Source organism: Helicoverpa armigera, chromosome 7 (assembly GCF_030705265.1).
Source record: "Helicoverpa armigera isolate CAAS_96S chromosome 7, ASM3070526v1, whole genome shotgun sequence".
Classification (NCBI taxonomy): domain Eukaryota; kingdom Metazoa; phylum Arthropoda; class Insecta; order Lepidoptera; family Noctuidae; genus Helicoverpa; species Helicoverpa armigera.
This window is the reverse complement of record NC_087126.1, coordinates 13,314,437-13,338,971: the sequence shown is the minus strand read 5'-3', so window position 1 is coordinate 13,338,971 and position 24,535 is coordinate 13,314,437. Positions and strand designations below refer to the sequence as shown.

The following is a 24,535-nucleotide window of genomic DNA, read 5'->3' as shown; positions in this document are numbered from 1 at the left end:
AACTATCAAATACAAAGGCACTGCTTTTTCCTTAAGAAATCTCTTTCAGTATGCCCCGCTATGGGAGAGTTAGACTAAAAAAGGGATATAGATATCCTATTTCCCAAATAAATATACAATAGTAAATAACGGATATTGTAATCGTATGAACTTTCTCCTAGCAACATCTAGAACCCAGATAGGCGCGTGACCTCACTGAACACGCGATTCGGTGCAGGTATCATATGTCAGCTGACCTCAGATACAGTGCGGCAATGAGCGGAATTTTTATACTTTCATTTAACGACATGTTTTTATGAAAGTAAGAAATTGTAATTGACGTATATATCACTCGAATGGTAAATCATTGGAAGTCAAATTCTAAACTCCTAATCACCTTACCTAAACTAGGTTATGTGTTGTGAAAAGGATACATTCTGAGGTTGCCGCCTTTGTCGCCTATGGCGAGCAGCTTCTGTATGGGATCCCATGCTAGTGCTGTTGGCGAGAACGGGAACCCGTGCCGAAATGTCTGTGAACAAAGAGAAAGCAAAAGCGTTAAAAAACATGTTTGTTCAAATTATACACAACATTCGAACATGAAAGAGTTCCAACACAAATAAATACAAACTCTTTATACCCGGAAACCAAATACCAATCGTTATAAATGAAAAAGAAAAACAAACAAGCAATTTGAAAATCGAACACCTAACATCGGAATTGGGTTCGAATTTCAAATGTACACATCGGCGACCATCAGCCGCCATGCCGAATATAGGAAACAATTTCATTATGTTTATTTATTTTGATTTGAAACGCTTTCACGCTTACGGGATTTAACGGGTCGGGGTGAAACGCGCAGATATCTTAAAATAAAATGCGAGGGAACAGGCGTTTTCACGTCGGGTTAACATTCGCCCCGCGGGACGCAGATAATCGTAACAAGGTAAAATTGATCATTTAAAAACGTGGCTGTTGCGAAATAAGCTTTTAAAAATGTTTCTCTTGATTTATGAGCGAGTAAAGTAATGAGTTGGAACACTTTGTTCAGTATAAAGATTCATTGTTATAAGGGTCTTGCTGATAAATTGTACATAATGGTAATTCGGGCCGTTTTTTAGCTTTTATGCCTGAAGAAAGCCATTACGTTTTTCACATGATTTATGTATTTCTTCTCGAATATTTTATCATATGGGTTAAATAGGTACATGTGTAGTGGAAGCTGAAACAAATTGGCAAAGGTAATGGATAACGATATCAGACGTTAGGTTCATAAGAAGCAGCAGATAGGTCGACTTACATGAATGACATAACTGTATGAACTTTAAGACCTTATCAGCTGTTATTAATTTGCAATGTTCTGATATGCAACATTGTAGCGTTATGTTTTGGCAACGGATAATGTTATCTAGAGCATGTGTCATTGTGTGTCGGTCGGATGAGACGCCGGGGGGCGTGGACCTCCACTGGGAATAAAACTCTATCTGTGGTTTGATTACTAGATTCTTATCACTGTTATTGCTATGTATTAGAGTGGCATTCTTATTACAATAATATGCTTATAAATCAATAACACATAAATTAAAAAGCACAAGTCTTATCAGGTAAGAGTAATGAATAGTTCTCAAGATGCATCAGCATTGTTTGTCGAGATCCAGTTGAAACCGGTTAAGTACTCCAGTATGCAGATTATGAGTTGCATGGCAACAGGGCCGTTAGCACTTTCACAGTAAATAAAGCAATTAGATAAAAGTGGCCTGACCCAAGGAAAAAATAGGAGTTAACCCTTAACGCAATAACACGCGATAAAGGCTTGCATCATACAAAGCTCTTCATAGTCAACAAAAAACACATCAATCACAAAAACATCGGTAGGCTGAACTAAAGTTATTTTATTTACATGTTCAATAGTGCTAGAGGTACTTTTACAATACATTAAACAGGAGACGTACGCTTATGTTTGCCAGAATGAACAGATTTTAACCGCCTAAAGTTAGTTGAGAAGTGAAACTGTGGGCAAATTCTATTGTGTATTAATCAATATATTATAGGCAAGTACTGATGATTCATCGCGCCTTTACAGTTGCCTGCAAGATCTAGTTCTTTAGTCTTTCCTGATTGATTCTACATTAAGGGGCTTTTTCAACCAAGTTACTTTTATCAAACCAAATGTTACTAAAGTCACCATTGTTGCCACCCTGTCGGCTGAAGACTTAGGGAGATGTGTTATATTATTTATGACAACATTTTATGGTATTAAAAATAAGGTAGCTGTTTTCCTTGGAGCTTTTCAAAGAATCCTTTCTAGAATGTTGATACACATTCATAAACAAGTGCCGACATGTTGTCACTAAAGGTTATTATAAAGATGTAAAGGTTTGCTCCTTCTCCTTTGACGGAGCACCTTTTTGTGCGCGTAATGGAACGAGCTCGTAATACCTACGAGACTATCAGTCAACTCCACTCAAAAGCGTGATTGATGGATAAACTACACAGCAGCTTAAGTGTAGCGAGTAACACTATATTAACTAACAGAAAAGACTGTACTTCTAAAAAAAAACATGTTACAAAATCCTTAAGAACCCACCAATTCAGCATTAAATTACAAGTCATAAAGCATGCTCAAGAATTCACATAAAATAAAAATAAATTTAGCTTCCAGCCGCGATATGTCGTCTTTACGAGTTGAAGCACCTGTTTTACTGCAAATGAAGGTAATTCCGAGGCCGTGAGCCTCCTGCCTCCGCCTGCGTCTCCTAGCGAGCTCACCGGAGGACATCACACTACGAGAGGTTATCTTGACGAAAAAAACAACAATAATAATGACGTGCGCGCAGATAGTGCTGAGACAAATACGCTGGATGAGTATAAAAGCCGTGTGCGAGGTGAGAAGTGCACAGTTGTGGTGCAGCGGCAATCATGCGAGTTCTCCTGGTTTTGGCCGCGCTGGCGGTGGCGGCCGCCTCCGTCGTCAAGGATGACGGCACAGTCCTCATCGGAAAAGACAACATGGGTGAGTTGCTTCTGCTAACTTCTAATGCCTTACTCTCCTACAACTTGTGCTGTTGCGACTCATGTAACGCAAGGCATGCATAGGCATAGGTCTAACGAGTAGTTTCATCAAACAGGAGTCTGTTTATTTTGATCCCATAATAACTTTGTTTGTCTGTCTGACTTTTACTCAAATGATTCTAGACTGAGTTACAGTCTGTTAAATGAGCAATGTAAAAAAGTTTGAATCCGCGAAAGCCAGATACATATCTCCCTCAATATAATATGCATCTTTCCTCAGTTGCTCTACTGTACAATCTAGTCAGAAATAGAAACAAATTAATCAAGTTGTAAAGACTTGTGTTTTGATTGCGTAGAACTTTGTTTAATAAAAATATGATTAAATTCTCGACACAAATTGTAAAACCTCAATAGCAATTGCTTGAAAAGAAAATGGAAATGTCAAAACAAGATCCTGAAGCCCTAGAGGAAATCAAAATTGAAACAAGATTGCGTAATTTGAATCGAAATTGGATATTACGCCCAACATTAAACTTGGACAATCATCCGGCCTTTTAATTAATTACAAAGTTTACTATGGTGTTGAATATTTTGTTACACGTGGGGATCTAAATATGTGTTTGTTTTTTCAGTGAATATGGACATTAAGATGAAGGAGCTGTGCATCCTGAAACTGCTGAACCACATCCTGCAGCCGACCATGTACGACGACATACGCGAGGTGGCGCGCGAGTGGACCATTGAAGATAACATGGACAAATACTTGGTAAGTAATAGGAAAACAAAACTAACATCTTTTTTGTGATTTAAGAAATGCGATGAGCTGATAGGCAGATGTCGTGAAGAAATACGTATGATGCTGCGGCGAGGACAACAGATGTCGTAGAAGGTCTTCATCTTCGCCAAAGACTTCGACGTGTTCATCAGGATGCTGGCTGAGAGAGCGCTCCTCATGACGGATGGCCTGCGTGTTCACCGTGCCACAAACAACGGAAAACATCGTCGACACTATCATCAACAAGGCTATGATGAAAATGACTTGATTTTACACCGTGAACAAGGAACCGCCGCGGAGAGATCCTCACACCTATCGCCAGCTACTCGCATGACTGCCTGAACAGCGCAGGCTTCGTCACTGGAGCCGCCCTCTGTCACGAGATGTGCGACATCAAGGCAATGATGTGGAACGAGCCGCTGAAGACCGGCTACTGGCCCAAGATCCGCCTGCACACTGGAGACGAGTTGCCCGTGCGTAGCAACAACATGGTCGTTCTGACCAAGGACAACGTCAAGATCAAGCGTATGCTGGATGACGTGGAGAGGATTATCCGCGATGGCATCCTTACTGGCAAGATTGAACGCGTAAGTACTATTTATGTGATTAGACGTTACAACTGTCATTTTTATTAACATAGTTTTACTAAAATAATAATGTTTTTTGTAGCGTGACGGAAAGGTTATCACCCTGAAGAAGCCCGAAGACATTGAGAACCTGGCTCGCCTGGTGCTGGGCGGCATGGGACTGGTCAATGATGACGCCAAGTTCATGCACTTGATGCACCTCATGAAGAAAATGCTCAGCTACAACACGCACAACTTCAACAAGTAAGTACCACGAACGATATCTTCCAATTCTACCACAATCACAAAATATCACATTGAATACAATGTGGCACACATATACCTCTATATTAAAAAAAATCTTACAGAATCAGTCAACAATAATAATTAATGAACAACACAATGTTTACAGATACACGTATGTGCCGACCGCCTTGGACATGTACACGACATGCATGCGCGACCCCGTCTTCTGGAGGCTGATGAAGCGCGTCGCTGAAACCTTCGTCCTGTTCAAGAACATGCTGCCCAAGTACACCCGCGAGGACTTCGACTTCCCCGGAGTCAAGGTCGACCGCTTGACCACTGACAAACTCGTCACCTTCATGGATGAGTACGACATGGATATCACCAACGCTGTCTTCCTTGACGACGCTGAGATGAAGAAGAAGCACTCCGACATGGTGATGGTAGCCCGCATGCGCCGCCTCAACCATCATCCCTTCAAGATCACCGTCGATGTCACCTCTGACAAGACCGTGGACGCTGTGGTCCGCATCTTCATTGGTCCCAAATATGACTGCCTCGGACGCCTCATGAGTGTCAACGACAAACGTCTTGATATGGTTGAAATCGACACTTTCATGTACAAACTGGAAACTGGCAAGAACACCATCGTTCGCAACTCTTTGGAGATGCACGGAGTCATTGAACAGAGGCCATGGACCCGTCGCGTTCTGAACAACATGGTAGACACTGTCGGCATGATCAGTAAGACCGTTGATGTTGAGAGCTGGTGGTTCAAGACCCGCGTTGGTTTCCCGCACAGGCTGCTCCTGCCTCTTGGTCGCCGTGGTGGTATGCCTCTGCAGATGTTCGTGATCATCACCCCAGTCAAGACCAACCTGCTGCTGCCTACCGTTGACATGAACATCATGAAGGAGCGCAAGACTTGTCGCTGGAGCGTGTGCTTCGACACGATGCCGCTCGGCTTCCCCTTCGACAGGAAGATCGACATGACTCACTTCTACACCAACAACATGAAGTTCACCGACGTGATGGTGTACAGGAAGGACCTGGGCATGTCCAACTCCGTGAAGGACATTGACATGTCCGACATGGTGATGAAGAAGGACGACCTCACCTACCTCGACAACGACATGTTGGTCAGGTGGTCCTACAAGGACGTCATGATGATGAGCAAAGACGATATGATGCGAATGTAACTCTAAACTTAAGCAACCCTCTGTTGATTGTAAAATAAATAGCACCCTATAAATGTACTGTCTTGTTTCAATTAACTCGTCGGTGCAGCGAACACTCTGAACATATCTGAGCGGTACATCTGTATGCTGGCACAAGTTTCACTGCAACTAATGGATTCCTCTAAAATTCATCTCTCCGTCCGCGGAGCGCAAATAAAATAGAAACACAAAATTTCAATTAACTTGTTCGCAAGGCGAGAAAAGTTGGGAAACTAACAAGATTTAGTATTTTAAGCCCGTTGGGGGAATATAAAGAATGTCTAGTTTTTTAATAAAAGTTTTCGTCTAATTGGTATTTCATAAATAATTGGGAACTCGGTAATAGGTCCGAAAACAAATCGGCAAGGGACGGCCGAAGTCTGGCGAAGTGTGTCCTAAATAAACAAATAAAGTTAGAGCAAACATTTAGAGTCCCTTTGATCCCGGACTGAGGACTGAGACCCTTCGAGACAGCCTTTTCTTATTTCACATTTATTTACAAGCTGCGGACTTGGACGCAAATAAAACTAGCCATTTTTGGAGCCGCCACAGCGATATAACAAATGGTCCTGTTTAATTAGACAAAGGCCTGTTTCCTTACAAAGGACTTGCTTTGAAAAGGTATTATTTATTTAAATATTATTTTACTTTATGACAATGATAAAGAGAAAGGATGTTCTCTCCAACTGAGAGTAAAATGTATACTTTTAATTAAATGAAAAGAATATCTTCCTAGAAACTTGAGCTCACAAAATAACTCAAAGAAACAGACATCTTTCATCAGAATCCTTCCGAACCAATTCATAGAAGAAAAATCTTGTCAAAATGTCAAACAATTGAACGTCGTTGAACTCTGTTCATTTGAACAAGTTAATATCCTATTACTGAGTGACAGACGTTTGAGCAAAGATTTCATTTTCCATTCCGAATAGGATTCGAAGCGATTATAATTTGTTCCAATTACAGGCGAGGATCGAAGGCTACAGGGAAATCTCGTGTCTTACAGTATTGTTCGACAGGTACAATATAAATGAACATTGTTTTAAAAATACCGTTTTGTTTTAGATTGTGAATCACTTGAAATGTTATTTAGGGAGATTGTAACCACATAATTTGTGTTTTATTACAAGCACATCCCTCAGTTTGCTCTTAATGGAGATGTGCACAAAGGCATTGCAAACAGTACTCCAATAAACATTGCAACGTTAAAATAGTAAAGCTAAAGCATTTGTTTGCAAAGTAATTCAATCCCGAGTGGTATCGCAAAGCAAGCGGGAATACTTGGCATACAGCAGAGCACAGGCCACGACTCGCAACAATTGCTACATTAACATTCCTGTGCTATCGGGGCGATCGCACCGCTCGTACGTGCGGCGAGTGATCGCGCGAGTTGACGCGGCCACGTGCCGCCATATTGCAATTACATCACTGACAGCAATCTACGCGATCCGTTAAATATATTTTGAATAAGCTTCCGCTTTGTTCGGCCGCATAGCTGAAGCTCGGCCGATATTTCATTTAGCGTGCATGGTCGGCCGTCGGCCATCGGCCGTGCATGCTCGTGCACTATGTAAGATTTTCAATGCTTCTGGTTTTTTTGTACAGACTTTAATAGAGATGGACGTTAAATTAAATTCTTTACTGTGGATTCTTTCACGTGATTGAAAAGTTTCGTTTTATTCAAAAAATGGATCGGTATTTAATTACATTCTTGCTTTCATCGATTACAATTTGTACAAGCGACTTATTTTTCCCCCAATTAGACATAATCATTAAGTCCCTGAAACACTACTTTATCATTATAATTTATCGTCCTTATTAAAGTGTTATATACTAATTATAAATGACACGTTACCGCGCACTCACTGGAGGCCGAAATCCGCGGTTTTCATGAATGTGTGTTGAGTCGCGATCACACATAACTTATGTATCAGTATATACGGCGCTACATATTACTTGCTTGAATAACTTAATTACGTCTCCACAACGCTCCATGTAACACACGCAGGGGATTACCAACTTTATATGTACGAGATAAGGATGAATTTCGCCTGCGGTAGGTTTGGGCATTAAATACGCTTCAATCACAGTCGGTAATTTCCGATGGCATTTTGTGGATTTGCTGAGTTTCCATTATATGAGACAGTGTGAAGAAAATTGAGCTATTACGCTTAACGTGTATGTCTTTTCATAATATAATATTTAAGGGAAAATAGGAGATTAAAAAATGGCTAAAAGCTCTGCTAGAAATATATTGGGATTTTAAAGCGCCTAAATGTCACCATATTATGTCTATACTCTATAGCCAGGCATTGTCAGGCAGTCTCCCAGCAGCTATATTACAAAAAATTTTAAGCGTTAACATTCGTGTACAAATTGTTGTTACATTATCACAACTAGTTTGCTGAAAAAAGTGCAATAATTACTTAATTGAAAGTATCTCGATTCCTATTCAAAGCATAAACATGTATTGGGTGTCGGGACGCATGTCGACGCATCCTTCGGCGCGCTCCATGAAATATGCATCGCAGTAGCGACCCACTTCTGCTCCGCCGGGTCCGTGACACCCGACAGCAAATCCGATCCGACCCCATCGGACAGACGCGGTAAATAACGACAAGGCCAATCATTCCCCACGTCATATTGTAACGTACGAGTGCAACACTACCAATATAAATCGTTCAACTTTTCAACTACAAATAGACGCAAAGCAAATTGGCTCTCTGCAACGTTCTCTCTCTCTGTTGCACGTATTCTTGTAAAACTTTCATTCCATACAACGGGCTATTTGCATGAAATCGAAAACTGTCAGCGCGAAATATGATATGGAAAATCTGAACATTGTATCGTTGTATGCTCTAAATCTTATTTTATTCTAGAAGAATATGAATAGGATTCTATTATTTAGTATCTCAGTATAAATTAAAATATCATTGTGAATAGAAATGAGATTGAAATGAATGAAAAACAAAGGCTAGTAAAAAGAGCAAGTGCATCGTTACCATAATCACATAGCGAACAAACAAAGACAGTCGCGATACAAAGACAACACTGCAGATTGTCTCTGATGCAATCCCCGGCGGATGCTTTGTCTCTGCGCTCATTTTTAATTAATTTTTATAAAGAAGTCGCACGTACTACTGCTGGATATTTCAATTTTAAAATAATATCAGGAATATGAGATGAAAGCCAGTGGAGGTAGCATTGAATACGTGCCTGGTATGTATGTGCATATATGTGCATCGAGATTATATGAAGGAAGTTGCACAAGTCGTCCCGGGAGCGCAGTTATATGAAATGACAGCAGATATTGTGTCGCCGCTATTGTTCTACCAGTGTAGCTAGACTACCAAGTGGTGCTTAGTATTTCAATGTTAGTTTCTAGAGAAAGACTAGACAGCGCAAAATAGCCAATAAACACCACCGTTGAACAAAGTAAGTAGTATACACAAAAACCTACCTTGAAAATATTTATTTCGCCTAACGACAACGACAGTCATGGCACCATAAATAATATAAGAAATAAAACATATCTGATGGTAATTCCTCACGTGACATATACGGCATCACTAGACATGTCAGACGACGGATCACTCCTGCCAATGACACATCAATCATAAGGCAATCTCTCGACGTGGGGGGAGGAAAGGGGGGATTCCTTACCAATCAGGAGTGGTATCGAGCAATTTGTCGGGACACTTATCTGCAGCAACGATCGCCAGCCGGCTAGGATCCCGGGTGATGGGATGTCGAGAGGCTCCTTGATGGTTTGAACAAGTGATTAACTTGAGAGACCAATTAAGATAACTTGAGAAGTTCGAAATATCCTTTGATGGGTCCGAAAAGAAAAACCGATCTTAAGAGTGTATTCTATTAAGAAATATCATGGCAGTGATGCTACAGGTTTCTGATATAAACATTTTCAGGCTTGATTAAATATTAAATCAAAATCTCGAGCTCCTTCTAAAGAGGTAACTTATCGTAACTTTTTTAACCAACTTTATAAACTCTTATTAATTTTCCGATAAGCTCGTTAAGCGAACCAAAAGGCCGTTCTAATGAAACGGCAATAAACAAAATAACGTAATGAGTGTTCCACAACAAGTTAACTCAATAATATCAGGATAACTGCGAGAGGAACGATCCTAATTGATTAATTGCTAAACATTAATCACTAACCCGATTTCAGAGATAAATTATCCGGAGAAGCGAAGACGGTATTTGAAAATTTGCACAAATTGGGAAGATAAAGTGCCTCGTCGTTTGATGAAAAAATCTTATTTCAGGCATTTTTCAACGAGGGGGAGCGTGAAAGTGTTTGTTTTGGATTCTTTAAGAAACGTTCTAATGGAACAATTGATATTATATTTGTCTTTTTACTTGAGAACTCATAACGAATTTTCGAGATTAGGGTGCTTTTCTTTACGATTCCATTTTTTGCAACGTTTTAACTTATTTTTAACAACATGATGGAGCTCATTTGTTATGCTGTAGCAGCTAACAGCTACTAGACTAATGAATCCCTTTTTACCAACTAAAAACCTATGTGGAAAACTATCACAGATATACTTTAACTTATCCACAACACAGGTTCACAGAGGCAGCACATTAATCTTCTTTTCTTACAATAATGGCGTTGACTCTAAGTCTCGTGGCTTCTAGCCGCACAATAGCGTGCAGGGTGCATCCGTCACGGCACAATGCCGGCTGCAGGCCGCCGGTGCATTATCCACTGCATCATGCGGCCATTACTCACGTGCCCACCGACTCCCTGAATGATCGCACACAAGTATTGCTGACTTTGATTATATTGCTTTCAAATGTGGAGACATTGGATTGGGTTTACCCATTAAAGTTTAAAAGCGAATTCCAAACTTATGTACTAGACATAAGATTACTAACCCTTTTCAAAGATATATATTAAGTAATTAATTATCTCCTAAAAGTAGGTTTGTCAAATTAATCTCCCATCTTAATTGTAAGATCTCAACAAGTCCACTAATTTATGTAGCGTTTACATAAAACAATACATCAAGCTATGGTTCGCTCTACAAGTTCGACACAATTAACAGACAATATCTTGGACGGCGCGCCAACAAGCCGCGAGCGTCGCGACAGCGGCATGGCAACGGCACGACAGCTTCAGGACAACGGCACGACAACGTCACGATGGCGAGACAATGGGTGTTGTCGAACAACGCGAGCGAGGGACGGCACACAACTGTTGCTTGTTGCTTCGCGTGTTTTATTGTACGACAGCACTAGTTTATTCTGAAATGTGATATTGATTTTTTCAACATAAAGAAAATCACTTCTTGCCTATTGTATCATACAACACCAATAAACATAATTTAGTCTAACCTTATAAAGTTTTCGTAGCGTGAAGTATATGCGTACGTAATAAGAAAAGTTTTGTCTAAGTTAAAGCTGTCTGACTCGTATTAAGTGATTTACTAAGTAATGTAGCGTTAACTTAAGTCATTACAAGCGTGTTTACAAAGTAACAACTTGAGACTTAAGCAACTGATAAAGTATAAATAAGTTTTCACTTGTTGAGTCTTCGGATTAAATATTTACGAGATACTCAAACAAGTCGAATTTAAATAAGACTTACTGAAATATCTACACGAGGCTGACATAATGACGAGATAATCACTCTAGAGGCAAGCTACACTATTGTCACGGCTCGGGCTGCGGGATTGTTCGAAAGAATTACCACGTCCCTAATAAATGAACGGCTTCAGAAGGAACATGGTGGGTCTGACAAAAAAACTGTATTTCTGCCACTGTCGCACAACTGTCGAATTATAATAGATGAGCAGAGTGGGAGACATCTTGTGTGTCCAATTATCTTAGGATGTAATAAATATAAGAAGGAAATAAAATCACGTAATTAAATTGTATTTAAGCCAAATAGATCGATAATCTAGATTCAATATCTCTTAGCAACCGGGTCTATCCTAAGTAAGCAATTTGCTATAAAGACGAGACAAAATAGCTGTAGAACAAACTATAACAGTATTTGAAAACAAAGAACTCTTGACACGAGGCTGTCTATAATCCAGTCCCTCCGAGCCTCAGCTTCCCTCAGTAACAGGTAATTCAGAACCCCCGGAGGGTAACTCTCAGCGCACGTAAACTATCAAACAGTAACCTCTCCAAGCTCCGTTAACTTTCTCGAGCTTAAACTGACACTCAAAAATGTTAGTTATTTACTGAGAAAAGCTTTCATTTTACTCAAAGGCTAATATTACTGAATATTACGACGGGCGCTAGTCTCGGCGGAAATATTTCAAAGTCAAAGCACAATATTCTTGACGTTTGAAAAATAATCGAGTATTGCAAAAGTTGTCGCTGAATGGAATAATGGCCAGCCCAGTGGCCTACATTGGGGGAGCCTGCGGGGCGAGTGCGGGGCGAGTACGGGGCGTGAGGGGCGCGTCCGCTAACAGGCCGCGTTCATTTGCTCTGTTTGCCACACTCCATTCAGTTTTCAATCGCATTTCATCAGTTTTCAATTGTCTCGCTTCATTTGCGCCGCCTGGCTTTGTTTGTAGTGCCTTCTGTTCACTTCGCAGCCGCTACAGATACAACTAGGATTCTTACATTGTTTTGAAATAATTATTTACTCTATACAACTATTTTACGTCGAGTTTCGTACTTAATTTTGTCCCTACTTGTTAAGTTGAGTAAGCACCCACAAAATCAAAACAAACTATGTTGTAAAGTCACTTATTGAATCTGGAGTGAAACCTTGTCTTGTGATGTTGTTGATCGATAGTAACCGCAAGCCGCGGTATTTGATCTGTTGAAACACTTGACGACGAAGTTTTAATACCATCAAACGTTTTCAACCGACGGAAACTAATCGCGAATTCAAATCCCTTTACAATGCGCCATTGAACGGGCTCACAACGTAAGTCGTGCACTAGAGACGTTCCAAAATAGTCCTTATTACATTACGTTAAAGCTCAAGCTGTATGCAAAGCAGGTTGGCAAAAGAACACAAATTATTGTTATTTTAATGGCGGAAACGTGATTCAGTTTGTTATCTGACGCCATTGTTCGTGTATTTAGATGTGCGGTGTTGTTGTGTCGACAATTTGCAGAATAATCTCTCTCATCTGGAGAGAACTGTTGTAAGTAATGGGAGAAGTTTAACATCATTACAAGATTTTAAAGCTATCGAAGATAAACATAAGAGATCAATGCAGGAGAAATAAACGAGGTTAATATCTTTCTTGAAAGCAATGAAAAAGTGTCAAAGAAAAGATAAACTATTCACAAAGCTGTAAGTCGAATGAAATAAAGTTCCCTTCTAACGGGTATCGGGTGTCAGCAGCTGTGTCAACGTTTTAGAATTCCAAACCGCCGACGTTCCGAGGCACACAGCCAATCTGGGAGCTCCCAGTTGAGTAATCTTCTCTTTGACAAATCGTGTCTGGGTGTTCCGAGTCGCAGGCAGTCGCCCATCTGTCTTACCTATTTGCGTTTAGGTTTTTCAATTTAGTTCGGCGGTGCCTGGAGACTGGGCTGGAAAGGTTCGCTTATTCAATTGGCTGAACTTCGTTGGTTTATTTATTATCTTTGTTTTAGTGAGCTGGGACCAACTGTTCTAGTTTTTTTGGGATCCTACCGTTTGGATGTTTTCAAAGATACAAAAAGGTAACAAATTGCTTTTCTTTTTGTATCAAGTATACTATTCATATTCTCAGTATGGAAATGTGTAAAATCGACGGTTATATTATATTTAAATAGGTATAACCATTTCAGTAACTTTAATTCCAGAAAAAAACTTTATCATACCATCTGAATACACAAAACCATCCTTAAGTACCGCCGGGAGCACATCAAAGGATCTCTCGCGGAAAGTTGGCGAAGCATCAAAAAAACCCCATAAATAAAGGGCGCGAGGCCTGAAAACCTCACGTGGGAGGCTTTGAAGCCTACCTCAATAAGGAGGCGGCGTGAAGGAGATCTGCCGAAAGCCGTCCACAATGTCTGCCGGTTAGCGAAGGCGCCACAAAAGGAGCGCGCGCTGACATTTATCAAGACGATCCTCCATTGTTTACGCTATTGTACATTAAACGAGTCCGACTGGTCATTTTTCATTGGACATCCTTTGTTGTATTATTTGTTTTTGTTTTATTACTTACCGTGTTTCCTTATTTTTACTCTGCTATAAGCTCTCAGGCTACATCTGAGAGAACCTCCAAAGAGGACGGATACAAATTAATATAAAGTTCTACTTGAACTACTTTAACCCTTGAAAACTACTTAATAACTGGAAACCCTCTTATTCTAATTCAATTTCAATAGCTCATCACAAGAGTGCAATTTGAAACTACGTTAACTTCTTAATCAACGTTCGCTTCATTCTAAAGTGTTTAATTGAAGTAATTTTGAGATCCTTTTTGCATTAAAATTCATCAAGCAAGTAACGAGTAAAGTTTGAAGCAAGTCCACTTTATTAAGAGACTAAGTTGTGGAGCCGGCGGGGGCTGCGGTGAGGACTACACTCGTTATCTGTACTCACGACAACTTCTGATGTATGCAAAACCAAGTTTATGAGCATAACCTAAATAAGAGACAGTAAATATGGAGAAATTAATGTTTTACATACATATTTATGAAAAAATATTCAATCAAGGGCAACGGCTCTTGCAGAAAAATAACATATTTATTACAGCTGTACTTAAATGAAACAGTACTGAAAGTACTAAAAAGTCTTGTTCAGCCATGTTTCACAAACATAAAGTTTAACACGAAAACTTGGCTAACAAGTTCTCCGACGCAGATGGCAAGAAACAAGTGGCTTCCGTAAAATATGGACCAATGACGGCGAGAGATAATCTCATTTACCTCTGAGCCGAACAGATTGAATACATAATGCAGATTTAACCGAGTCATCAATTTCCTGAATCAACGCTGGCTAAATTGGTTTGGAACTAAAGCTGGAAGTTAGTTTGTTGAGCGATTTACTGTTGCTTTCGTGTTAATTGTTGCTTTAATGTTGTCTGGCGCTAACGTGGATTCTGTTCCCTGAATTTTAACGAGATTTAGTTTTCTGTTTGTCTTTTTGCTTCTTGTTTTAGTTGCCTTTCAGCAGCTAGAGTGTGCAGTTTTATAAATTATAATTACTAGGGAAATTGTTTAGCGATCGATTTTTTTGTTAAACACCGTGTACTCTTAATCTACTGAAAGGTAACCAATGTAAAATTTAATCAGTTTCGTAACATCATTCAAATCTTCAGCACGTGCTAGCATAAATTAACAAATTAATTTAATAAGTTCAGCGTTGACGTGTACAACTTCTTCATTTAGAATTAACTCGAGACTCATCAGCTTGACTTTCATTAGCATTCACCACATGTGTACGTCCTTATGTACGTGTGTATGTACTGTAGGATTAATCCGAAACATTCACAAAGGTCAGCAAAGCTTAGCGTCTCATTTCCTTTTACTCTGATATTCATAACGTTACATTAATCTTACTGAGCTTGCTTTAGGAAAATGAGGCGAGTTGCTTTGACCACCACTGATGAAGAACATGCAGTGGCAAATACTTGTATGTCAGCATCGGTAGTATTAATTAAAGCTCTAGTCTTATGTTCATCATAATGCAGTTTTAGCTTGTTCCAAACTATATATTTAATAAATATTTCAAAAGCCAGCAACGATCCGGAAGTATCTTCTTCGTCATCGATTTTATACTTACGCTTACCAATCAGCATTACATAAATATGCCTGAGTAGAATAATTACTACTGAGCCTTACGCGGCGATATAAGCACATAGTGTTTTAACAAATAATGGTAATTTTATAACTATAATAACAGTTACAGTCATAAGTACAGTTAATTTAGTATCGGTAATAACATTCAGTTCAATGAGTATATGATGTGAATTAATTTGGGAATTATCTCGCGTGAGTTGTGGGTCTAATGTCATAATTCTCGCTATTAGTTCGTGCAGCATCATAATATAGAAACGCGCTCGAATTGAAAGGATTTGCATACAAACTACGTCGTTATTGACTTTCTATGTAGTTGAATTATGGTTTAGATCAGTGACTAAATTAGGTTGTGCTATAACTATGTAATGTACATTATATTTTAGAGGAGATAAGGTAAGATAAGGTAAGATAAGGTTAGACGATTAGTAGCAGTAAAGTAGGACCTGCCATTATAAAATCGAAGATATTATTAGTTTAGACTGGCTAAGCACAGTTACCTAAGTGATATGTTATTTTAAATCGACTATTGCTAATAACCTTTTAAAACGCTTTTAAAGCTTTTAGTTTAACCCTTCAATTCTATCGATAGATCCCTCGGTTTTTGTTTAAAAATATAAAATGTTTCATGAATACATTAGGGTGTAGGTGACACTGCGTGGGATAAATGTCATGACATTGAGGCTCGATACAATATCTACATATGACCTGTGTGTGTGTGTGTGTGTGTTTGTGTTCTTATTACAATACATAAAGCCTATTGCTTTAGTACTGGAATACATTTTTATGTTATGTTACTATATTTTATTTTAGAACGATAGGGCTATTACATTCGTGATTGGAAAACTGAAACATTCTGAAATTACATTGGTTTTTTGTTCCCAAAAGTCTAAACATAAAAGTTTAAGTGAATAGATGCGTTTTCTCTTTCAATTTTCTAAAAAAAAACCAATGTGAATAAATAGCCAAAGACCTTTACACAGTTAAACCAAACAAAGCCAAAAGGTTCACTTTAAACGGCTTCAATTTATCGAAACAACAAAAAGGCTTTTTAACAAATAAGGCTCGCGTTATATACGAAAGTGTTAAGTTGTAAACACATGCGAGAGAGTTGTTCGCGTCATTACACAAGTCGTTATCTGCTAAAGAGGGTAGCTGCCTCCGAAGTACCATTGTTTAAGGTATTACAAGATGTAGTTTTTACTATACGTTTTAGCAGTAAGAAAGCAGCTGTGTACTGGCTCTTAGGAGTAGATGGTTTGTAGTTGATGTTACAGATGCGTGTAGGAGAATGTGTAGTTGTAAAAACAGCACGTGTCTATTAGCAGTTATTTTCCCTAATCGTATTTGTGTTTAACAGGAACTAAGATTATTTTTATTTTAGTGTCAAAAAAAACCTAAAATTACAGTAAAGACACTCAAGCCACTGAATCAGGAAAGCTCGCTCTATGTATAATACTATGTATAATTGCACTAGACTTGAGACTATTTTCATTAAGTTTTTCTCCGCAGTTGAGGTCGAGTGATGGCGCGGGTACCAGAGAGTGCGGTCCACACAGACATGAATGTTTCAATGCGAGGACAACAGATGTCCGACCTCTGCCAGGTCTGACTGACAACAATATTAATGTTGCCAATGTTTTGATGCAGGAAATAAGGAGCGCCTTTTAAATTAGCTTTCCAGATGACTGCGTGAAAGGTGTCGTGTTTCGGCTTTTGTCTTACTAATTATCTTTTGTTTACGTCGGTTTTGACAGGCACGCAATTTTATATAATTATAAGCCTTCCATTTGATTAAACATTGAAAATAAAGTTATTGTTTTGGTTTAGCAATTTCATTTTGCACGCAAAAATGATATGGAAATCCTACACTTCCAACATAATTCGTTATGGAAAACGAAATGAGAAACCCCGTAAAATTTCCTTACATTACACGCATACATATTAATGGCAAACCATATCATCGCGAGTACATCTTTTACAGAGTACAAGAACAAAAGAAAAGGTCGCAAGTGTAACGGAGCGTTCATGTGAAAGTAGACTTTATCTCGTTGGCTAATGGTAGTAATTTGTTCGCGCGAAGGGATCGGTGCTTACACGCGAATTGTATTTGCATGTAGGATCTGTTGTGGGCGTAATACATGAGCGTCGTTAGGATAACAATGTCGATGAGTTAGGAGAAACACCTAGCGACAAACGAGATTATAACTTTAAAAAACATTAAAAAGGTAAATATTACTTCTCAAAAATTAAGCGATTCGAAGCCACAACAGATCTATTATTCATAAGACGTCGATATTTTTCGTAGTGTTGCAATTTGCAAACGCCAAGTGGGTCAGATTCTATCATTTATTTTCATGGTTCAATTGATAAATTGAAGTCGCGATTCATAGAGATAGATTAAAAAGAATATGGGAGAATTTCAGTTAGTAATAAAAATCAATGTAACCAATTCTGTTCGCTCCACAACTATATTTCCGCTCACCGCATCCAAGTTATTCGCCAATATCCAACAGTTTTACAATCGGCTAATGTGTTATTGTCGGTCGGCTTCCCTGCAGCATACACGTGTGCACCGAAACTGCAGTGATTCGAAAACTGATGTTTTTGTTCACTCTGATGGATATCTGCGGCCTCGCGCTGACGACTCACTGGACCGATAAATTTGCCTTTCCATTGCGTACTGGGTTTGAGTAATAACCGTATCTTATTGTGCGGTGCGCGCATTGGGTGGATGTTTTTACATATCAGGATATTACCTACTTTAACTAAATTAAACTTAAACAGTAAACGTAAACTTTCTTTTGTAACTATTAAAGTGCTATAAAAGTTTTCGTTATTTGAAAAATGTGATACATATTAAGTAGTATGTATACTTTTGTGAAAAGTACAACAGTGTGACTAATAGAAGGTACAATGTTTGAATGTTGCTTTCTATTTTTGCTCCTGAAGCGCATTGAATACTTATGTGAAGTTATCACACACGCAATTACTTACAGATGTAAGGCCAATTAAAATCACCAGGAGAATACTTCTAATTAAATAGAAACGGGTGCCACTCACTAAGCCGAGACTCACGACTTTATCCCGACTGCCGGAGGAGACGTTACCTGAAACAATTACATTAACGTTGTATTAACTTGTTCTACAATAAAACGGAGGAAGGCAATCTTGTAAATAAATGTGACAAAGACTGTTCTAATTTATCCCTTTAGTAGTTAATTGTAAGACGCTCACTTTAGATTAAATAAGTGGCTGTAATCAGAATGTTGGATTTCTCTTTAGTGTAAATACGTATAAGTGGTAACACGTGTCTATAATTACGCATTTTCGGAACAACGACCAACTTCTCCAAAAAAATACTCATAATAAATACTATCCATACAAAAAGAGCGTTAAACATCTCGACACAAAACAGACAACAATTTATTAATACAACCGTCAAACAAATAATAGGAGTGAACAAAAACTAGCGCAGTGAGGACTATCAATCAGTCAGAGAGCTCTCCAACCTTCAACAGGTCCCGTCACAGTCGGGTAAACTGTTAAATCACGGAGTAAGGAAACGTGGCGGAGATGCCATAATGCAGCTAGGTCAGGCACCTTCTACGTCAAATTCGTACGGTGGGCATGACCAAAAGGATCAGTTACGACAGAGCTAATGAGGCGTTCGGTTCTTTGAGATATCTTTCAGTGATTTTTGGTATTAAAAAAAATGGTTGGAGCCAAAAAAGGCATGTAAGATCGAAGACAGAACGTTCCTCATGACCGCACACCCGCATTTTGGCGCGCTAGTTTCTTTAAAATTTTTCGTTATGGCACCTCCGCTAGTCATTTTGTACTCCATGGTTAAAGCTCACCCCGAGGGATCACAGTTATTAAACCTGAACGTTATAGTTTTAACAGCTCTTCAACTCTTTAATTATTAATTTACTATTCTCGTTTGAAAGCTTCATGAAATCTGTATTAATGGCCAAGTTTATTGGATTGACTTTAGTTTCATTTGATCTAAAATTAATGGTCTTTCATGTTGAATGATTCATTCACATTTATAGATTTGTAAAGAATATTGAAGCTTTTGATTTAGATTAATTGACAAAGTTTGTAATACGAAAATGTGTATTTTTCTTATTTAAAACAATATTTATCAATACAGCCAAGTAAATCGTTCCAAGTGAAAAATTAAAATGTTTGTTTGTACAAATGACAGCTTAAGACCAACTGGCTAGTAGTTAGAGCTAATATTAGCGCTCACAGACTTTCTACGGAAAATATAATTTGTTTTCACAAACAGTTTCATATCTTTAGCCGTTTATTTGCTGACAAGGAAAACTACTGGCCGTTTTGTAGATGAATTTGTTTGCCTTGTAATAGTGTACAGTTTAGGTAAAATATTTACAGACAACAGTAAAATGAATGAAGTGTCAGTTCTCCTATCATTAGCCAGAGCTTAATGTCTTCGTGCTTGAAATATTATCTATCATGTTCAACGTGTAGCAATCAATACCTTTCAAACGTTATACCAAAATAACAAATGGTTTTGCTGTTAGCCGCAATGGCCGAATATAATATTAAAGTACTTCGGTACCACAATAACTTAAATTCATGATCTCTTAACGAAGAAACAGCAAAACTGAAACTTGGCAAGTTTCAAGAAGCAGAAGTTTTATCGTCAAATAAAACCGGTAAGTTTATGAGCAGCCGCAAGTATTGTGCCTACCTGCCGACCTCCTCAGTAATGACAACTTACTAAAGTACCCGCCTTTGCTAACAACTTACTTTTGAGAATATTTTTAGAACATTCCCGTGACCACACGGCAGTCTTAGTTAGTGGTTTTGAAGTAGAAACTTATACCGACTTCAAGAAGGAAGTCACTGCGGTAAAATATAAAGGCTTTAAATTGGAGGAACTTCTGGTTTGTTCCTCTAACTATAAGCTAAGAAAATACGAGGTACTTCCACTTAACAAGTTGTAAGTACTTCACAAAATTCAATGACCCTAAATACAAGTACGCGCATGTAGCCCATACCACTCTGCCATCATCGTCACCTGCTGATACTTAAAAATGGTGTCTGCGTTATTACTTGTCCGCAAGATTCCATATTCAATGTCACAAGGTATTAGATTTCAAAAACAAAGTCAAGTGCATTTCCTTTGTCGTAAACACTATATAAAACAAAACAGCATCGTCACAATAAACAAGCTTGTCTTGGCAAGTCTGCGTGATCCATTGACGTTGTCACTTTGTCACGGTGCCTGTAGACAGTATCGAGGTGTCGCGAGCACCTTTGTGCGGCGCGCATTGTCGCCTCGGCGTCGTGTCGCCGTCGTGTCGCGTCGCCGTGTTCCGACGCGCCCCACTTACAGAGTGACAGGACTTAGCGCGCACACTGATTTGTTTACTGTAAGGCTGTTGAGTTTGAGGCGAAGTATCGGGTGTCGATTTAAAGCTGTCGGCTATACGATAATACAAAATATAACTATTTATTGTAGATCTTTTATACCATCTTTATAATATTGTGGGATTACTATAATTCCCATCTTACTAAAGATGGGTACACAGTACACAGGTATATTTATGTATATTCCCACGCTAGCTTTCTGTTATCACAGCGTGACTACGTTGTTTCTGCATGACATCACAGAGGAATGAGAAACTTTACCCCATACATTTCTTCTCCATACATCTCCAGCGTGTCACATCTCCAGCGTCACGCTGTGTCCCGCGACCCGCGAGCTATGCCAACTATGTGGCGCTTTGTAAGACGCCCACATCATTGTGTAACTTGGACAAAGATAGGAATGTTTCTGTGCACTGCTCTGTGTACCTTCGTTAATTAATTCCAGCATTCCTTTGTGGTCACTTTGCTTTGTAATGCACTTTGTTTCGCTTAGAACTTGTTCAAGTATTCACCTTTCACAGTGACCAGCACTTGCAAAGCCCAAAGGGACCACAACAGTGACTTCGAGTTTCAGTAAATACAGTTAATGTAAATTGAAGTCTGCAGACAAAAAGGATCGTATAAAACCTTTTAAGAACATGTCTTGAATAGAAATATAGAATGGAATAAAGTACAGAATATTGGCAATAAAACTGAACTAGATACAAGCCTAAGCTGGGCTGACAGTAGGAAGGCGGTCGCGGCGGAATCGGTATCTTTGGACCACTTATTGCGTCCATTTCGATATACACGACAATGGACCACTAAACCTATTGTAATACTCCTTCACATACGTATATTACGTGGAATATTGTTGTATAAGCTTGCTCTTATTGTTATGGAAAGTTTTGAATTTAGTTAGGACACTAATACTTTCGAGCCATCTAAACATTAAGGCATAGATATGAATGGGATGTTCAGACGCAATATGTGCACAATAAAGATGTAATAACGGAACCTGTGATTTACCAAAAAGTTCAAGTCATAACGTCGCGTCGCAATTCATCCTCAAATGTAATATCAAGAATTCCACCAAGTAACTTGAACAATTTGAAGAAAATTCACATGATTGGTCTGAAGTCTGCACATTAAGCTGAGTGTGCAGTCCGGTGAACGGAGACATGTTCCAAGTTGCCGCATCTCACTTGAACACTGCGGTGCAACTTTAAGTGACACTGGCTCTTCCAGTTTAAGTGCTTACCACAGATTGCATGTCGGATAGATAGGGTTCCATGATCTTAGCGAGCTTATACCAGCGGACCGACTATCTATATTGGCTTAAGCCTGTAATGCTCGGTGAATAACGATGCAATTGAGTGCACTTTGGGAATGGTTGAAACTTTTATACAGTCTCCACTAAAATATAATTGATGTTTTATGTCTGAAACTTTTAGGTTACGTCAAAAACAGGAATTGATATTATGTTTTCTACTAACCATTGTTATTATAAAACTATCCATAACACGGAAAGTAAATATGTGAGTGTTATGGCTATTAAATATTCAAAAACCAATCCACACCTTAACACTGACACGTGTATATTCTGACACGGTTCACTATCAAAACTTTCCGTGACGTCACAGCTATGTCCCACACAACACACGCATGTGTGAGTGTATCATTGACGTTATATTTAGGAGACAAACGGTTCCCTCGTTCTCTGATATTATTACTATTATCGCGTATTTACGAGCAGACGGAGAGATATTAAGTGTTATTAGTTTCTTGTGTGTTCTGCTTTATATACATGGTAGGTTGTATTTTTAGATGATGAGTGGGAGGAATGAGGAAAAGTGCTTGCTGATATTGTCTGTTAGTGACAGATATAATATCATTGATTACCAAATTAAGTAATACGAATTTATAAATAGAAACATAATTTTAATATTATAATTTCGAAGTATTTATCCCCATATAATGATGACGGTCATATAATAAAGTTAAAAAAAAAACAGAAATAGGAAAATATTTGAGTCACAGATTTACATGTCCTGCTTTAGAACTTAGTATTATAACTGAACCCTAACACAAAGTCACATAGCGTTTGTATAAGACAATGTAAGAAGTATATGAAAATAGGGTTCCTTTTCGTGAGACAAAAGTTTGCTTAGGCTCACTTTTCTAATAAAAAGAAGTTGACAAATTGCTTGAGTTGACGGAGTCTGTTCACGCTGAAGATTTATTGGTTATAAGATTTTTTACCGTCAAGCAAGAGTTAATTTGATTACAGAGACTACAGGTACTAAGACATTCTTACTTCCCCGACTTGCATTGCATTTTAAAACTACTAAAACCCCGCCCACGCGTATACACACACATACAAACAAGTAACTTTTAATTCAAAAGGTTTCTTCTTACAATAGCTGACTTCTAGACAACCACTTTACTTTTTTCAGCGCTAACAAAAACCAGTTTGTCTATATTTTGTGCAAATCACGCCTCGTCCCGCCCCGGCTGTTTACGTAGTAAGTAAGTTGGCGACCGTCGTCAGACTTTAATATGTGTTAACGTTAGTTTGAGGCTAGACTTAGATTAAATAAAAGTTTCGGCTTCACAAGTTTTTCAGGATATTACTTGAAAGTCTCTGTTTGTTCTTCTTGAAATTGATTGGACTTTGGGAGACAGATTATAGTAATAACTATGTTACAGATAAGCTAGGCCTTAGGTTGACTGAAATAGCCTACTAGAATAGACTAGAAAAGGATGCATTAGCATCTGCCTACTGAAGTGACTTTTAACTATTCCTAAAACCTCTCAGCATATATTTTGCCACAAATACAACCTTAACGGTTATTTTAATCTTCCATCATCGTAAAAGTATAGAAAAGCCGGAGTGTATCGTAAAAAGGAGCGCGCAGTTATTTCCCGTGACAGGCTCGCACTAAGCCTTCGAAAGACGGGGGTTCGACAACGTCTAATGAAGGCCTTCATAAATGTACTGGCGAGCAAAGCCAGGACGCAAGCCTAACTTATTGACATAAACTACTTCCTGAAAATACGGAAACAGATTTTTCACACATGTCACTATAATGTATTTCCTGAAAGGTTCTCGGTTGCAGCTCTAAGTGAAAATTCCGATGTATTAGGTGTCGCTTTCGTAGCGTGGTTTCGTAGCAGTCTCGTAGCCAGTGCTACGAATGTGCTACGCTGACGGCTACGAGATTTCCTCGATAACACTACTGCGAAAGTTAGAAATAGGTGTTATTTTAAGCTGACAAAGCAGTGCTATTTTGTCCATTATTACTGTAACGGATATTTACTACACCGTATTCGCGGAAAAATACATTGCAACATATTATTACTTTCAGCAAATGACCTCTTACACTGTATTGGAAATTAACTCAAAATTAAGAATTTCAAAACTTTGCTATTTTTCACATTATCTATCGCTGTCTAAACAGACTACAACAAGTCTAGACAAGACGGTGTTAACTTGTACACTAGATAGACAGCACAAACACGACTCAACTAGTTGTCGTGTCAGACGGAGTCACGGCATACACTATGTATGCATGTATGCATGGATGTAGTGATGCATGCATGTCGTGTTGCACCACTGTTACTCG

At 38.8% G+C, this 24,535-nt stretch overlaps 3 protein-coding genes across 3 annotated transcripts in view; 2 read left to right on the top strand and 1 right to left on the bottom strand.

Moving 5' to 3' along the window:
* Nucleotides 1–388: 388 nt before the first annotated feature.
* LOC135117071 (syntaxin-binding protein 5-like) overlaps nucleotides 389–24,535 on the bottom strand; it is a 161,836-nt gene continuing 137,689 nt past the window's right edge. Inside the window, exon 2 of the mRNA XM_064035454.1 lies at nucleotides 389–511. Within this exon, the coding sequence (XP_063891524.1) occupies nucleotides 392–511 (120 nt within the window). The 3' untranslated portion in view covers nucleotides 389–391. The remainder of the gene's footprint in view (nucleotides 512–24,535) is intronic.
* Nucleotides 2,850–3,802, top strand: LOC135117070 (basic juvenile hormone-suppressible protein 1-like). Its single transcript, XM_064035453.1, has 2 exons — nucleotides 2,850–2,992; nucleotides 3,624–3,802. Exons 1-2 carry the CDS (start codon nucleotides 2,899–2,901, stop codon nucleotides 3,794–3,796), a joined length of 267 nt encoding a protein of 88 aa, XP_063891523.1. The 5' UTR covers nucleotides 2,850–2,898; the 3' UTR covers nucleotides 3,797–3,802.
* On the top strand, nucleotides 4,142–5,834 carry LOC135117069 (basic juvenile hormone-suppressible protein 1-like). Its single transcript, XM_064035449.1, has 3 exons — nucleotides 4,142–4,353; nucleotides 4,436–4,596; nucleotides 4,745–5,834. The coding sequence occupies exons 1-3, from the start codon at nucleotides 4,150–4,152 to the stop codon at nucleotides 5,775–5,777; spliced, it is 1,398 nt and encodes a 465-aa protein (XP_063891519.1). The 5' UTR covers nucleotides 4,142–4,149; the 3' UTR covers nucleotides 5,778–5,834.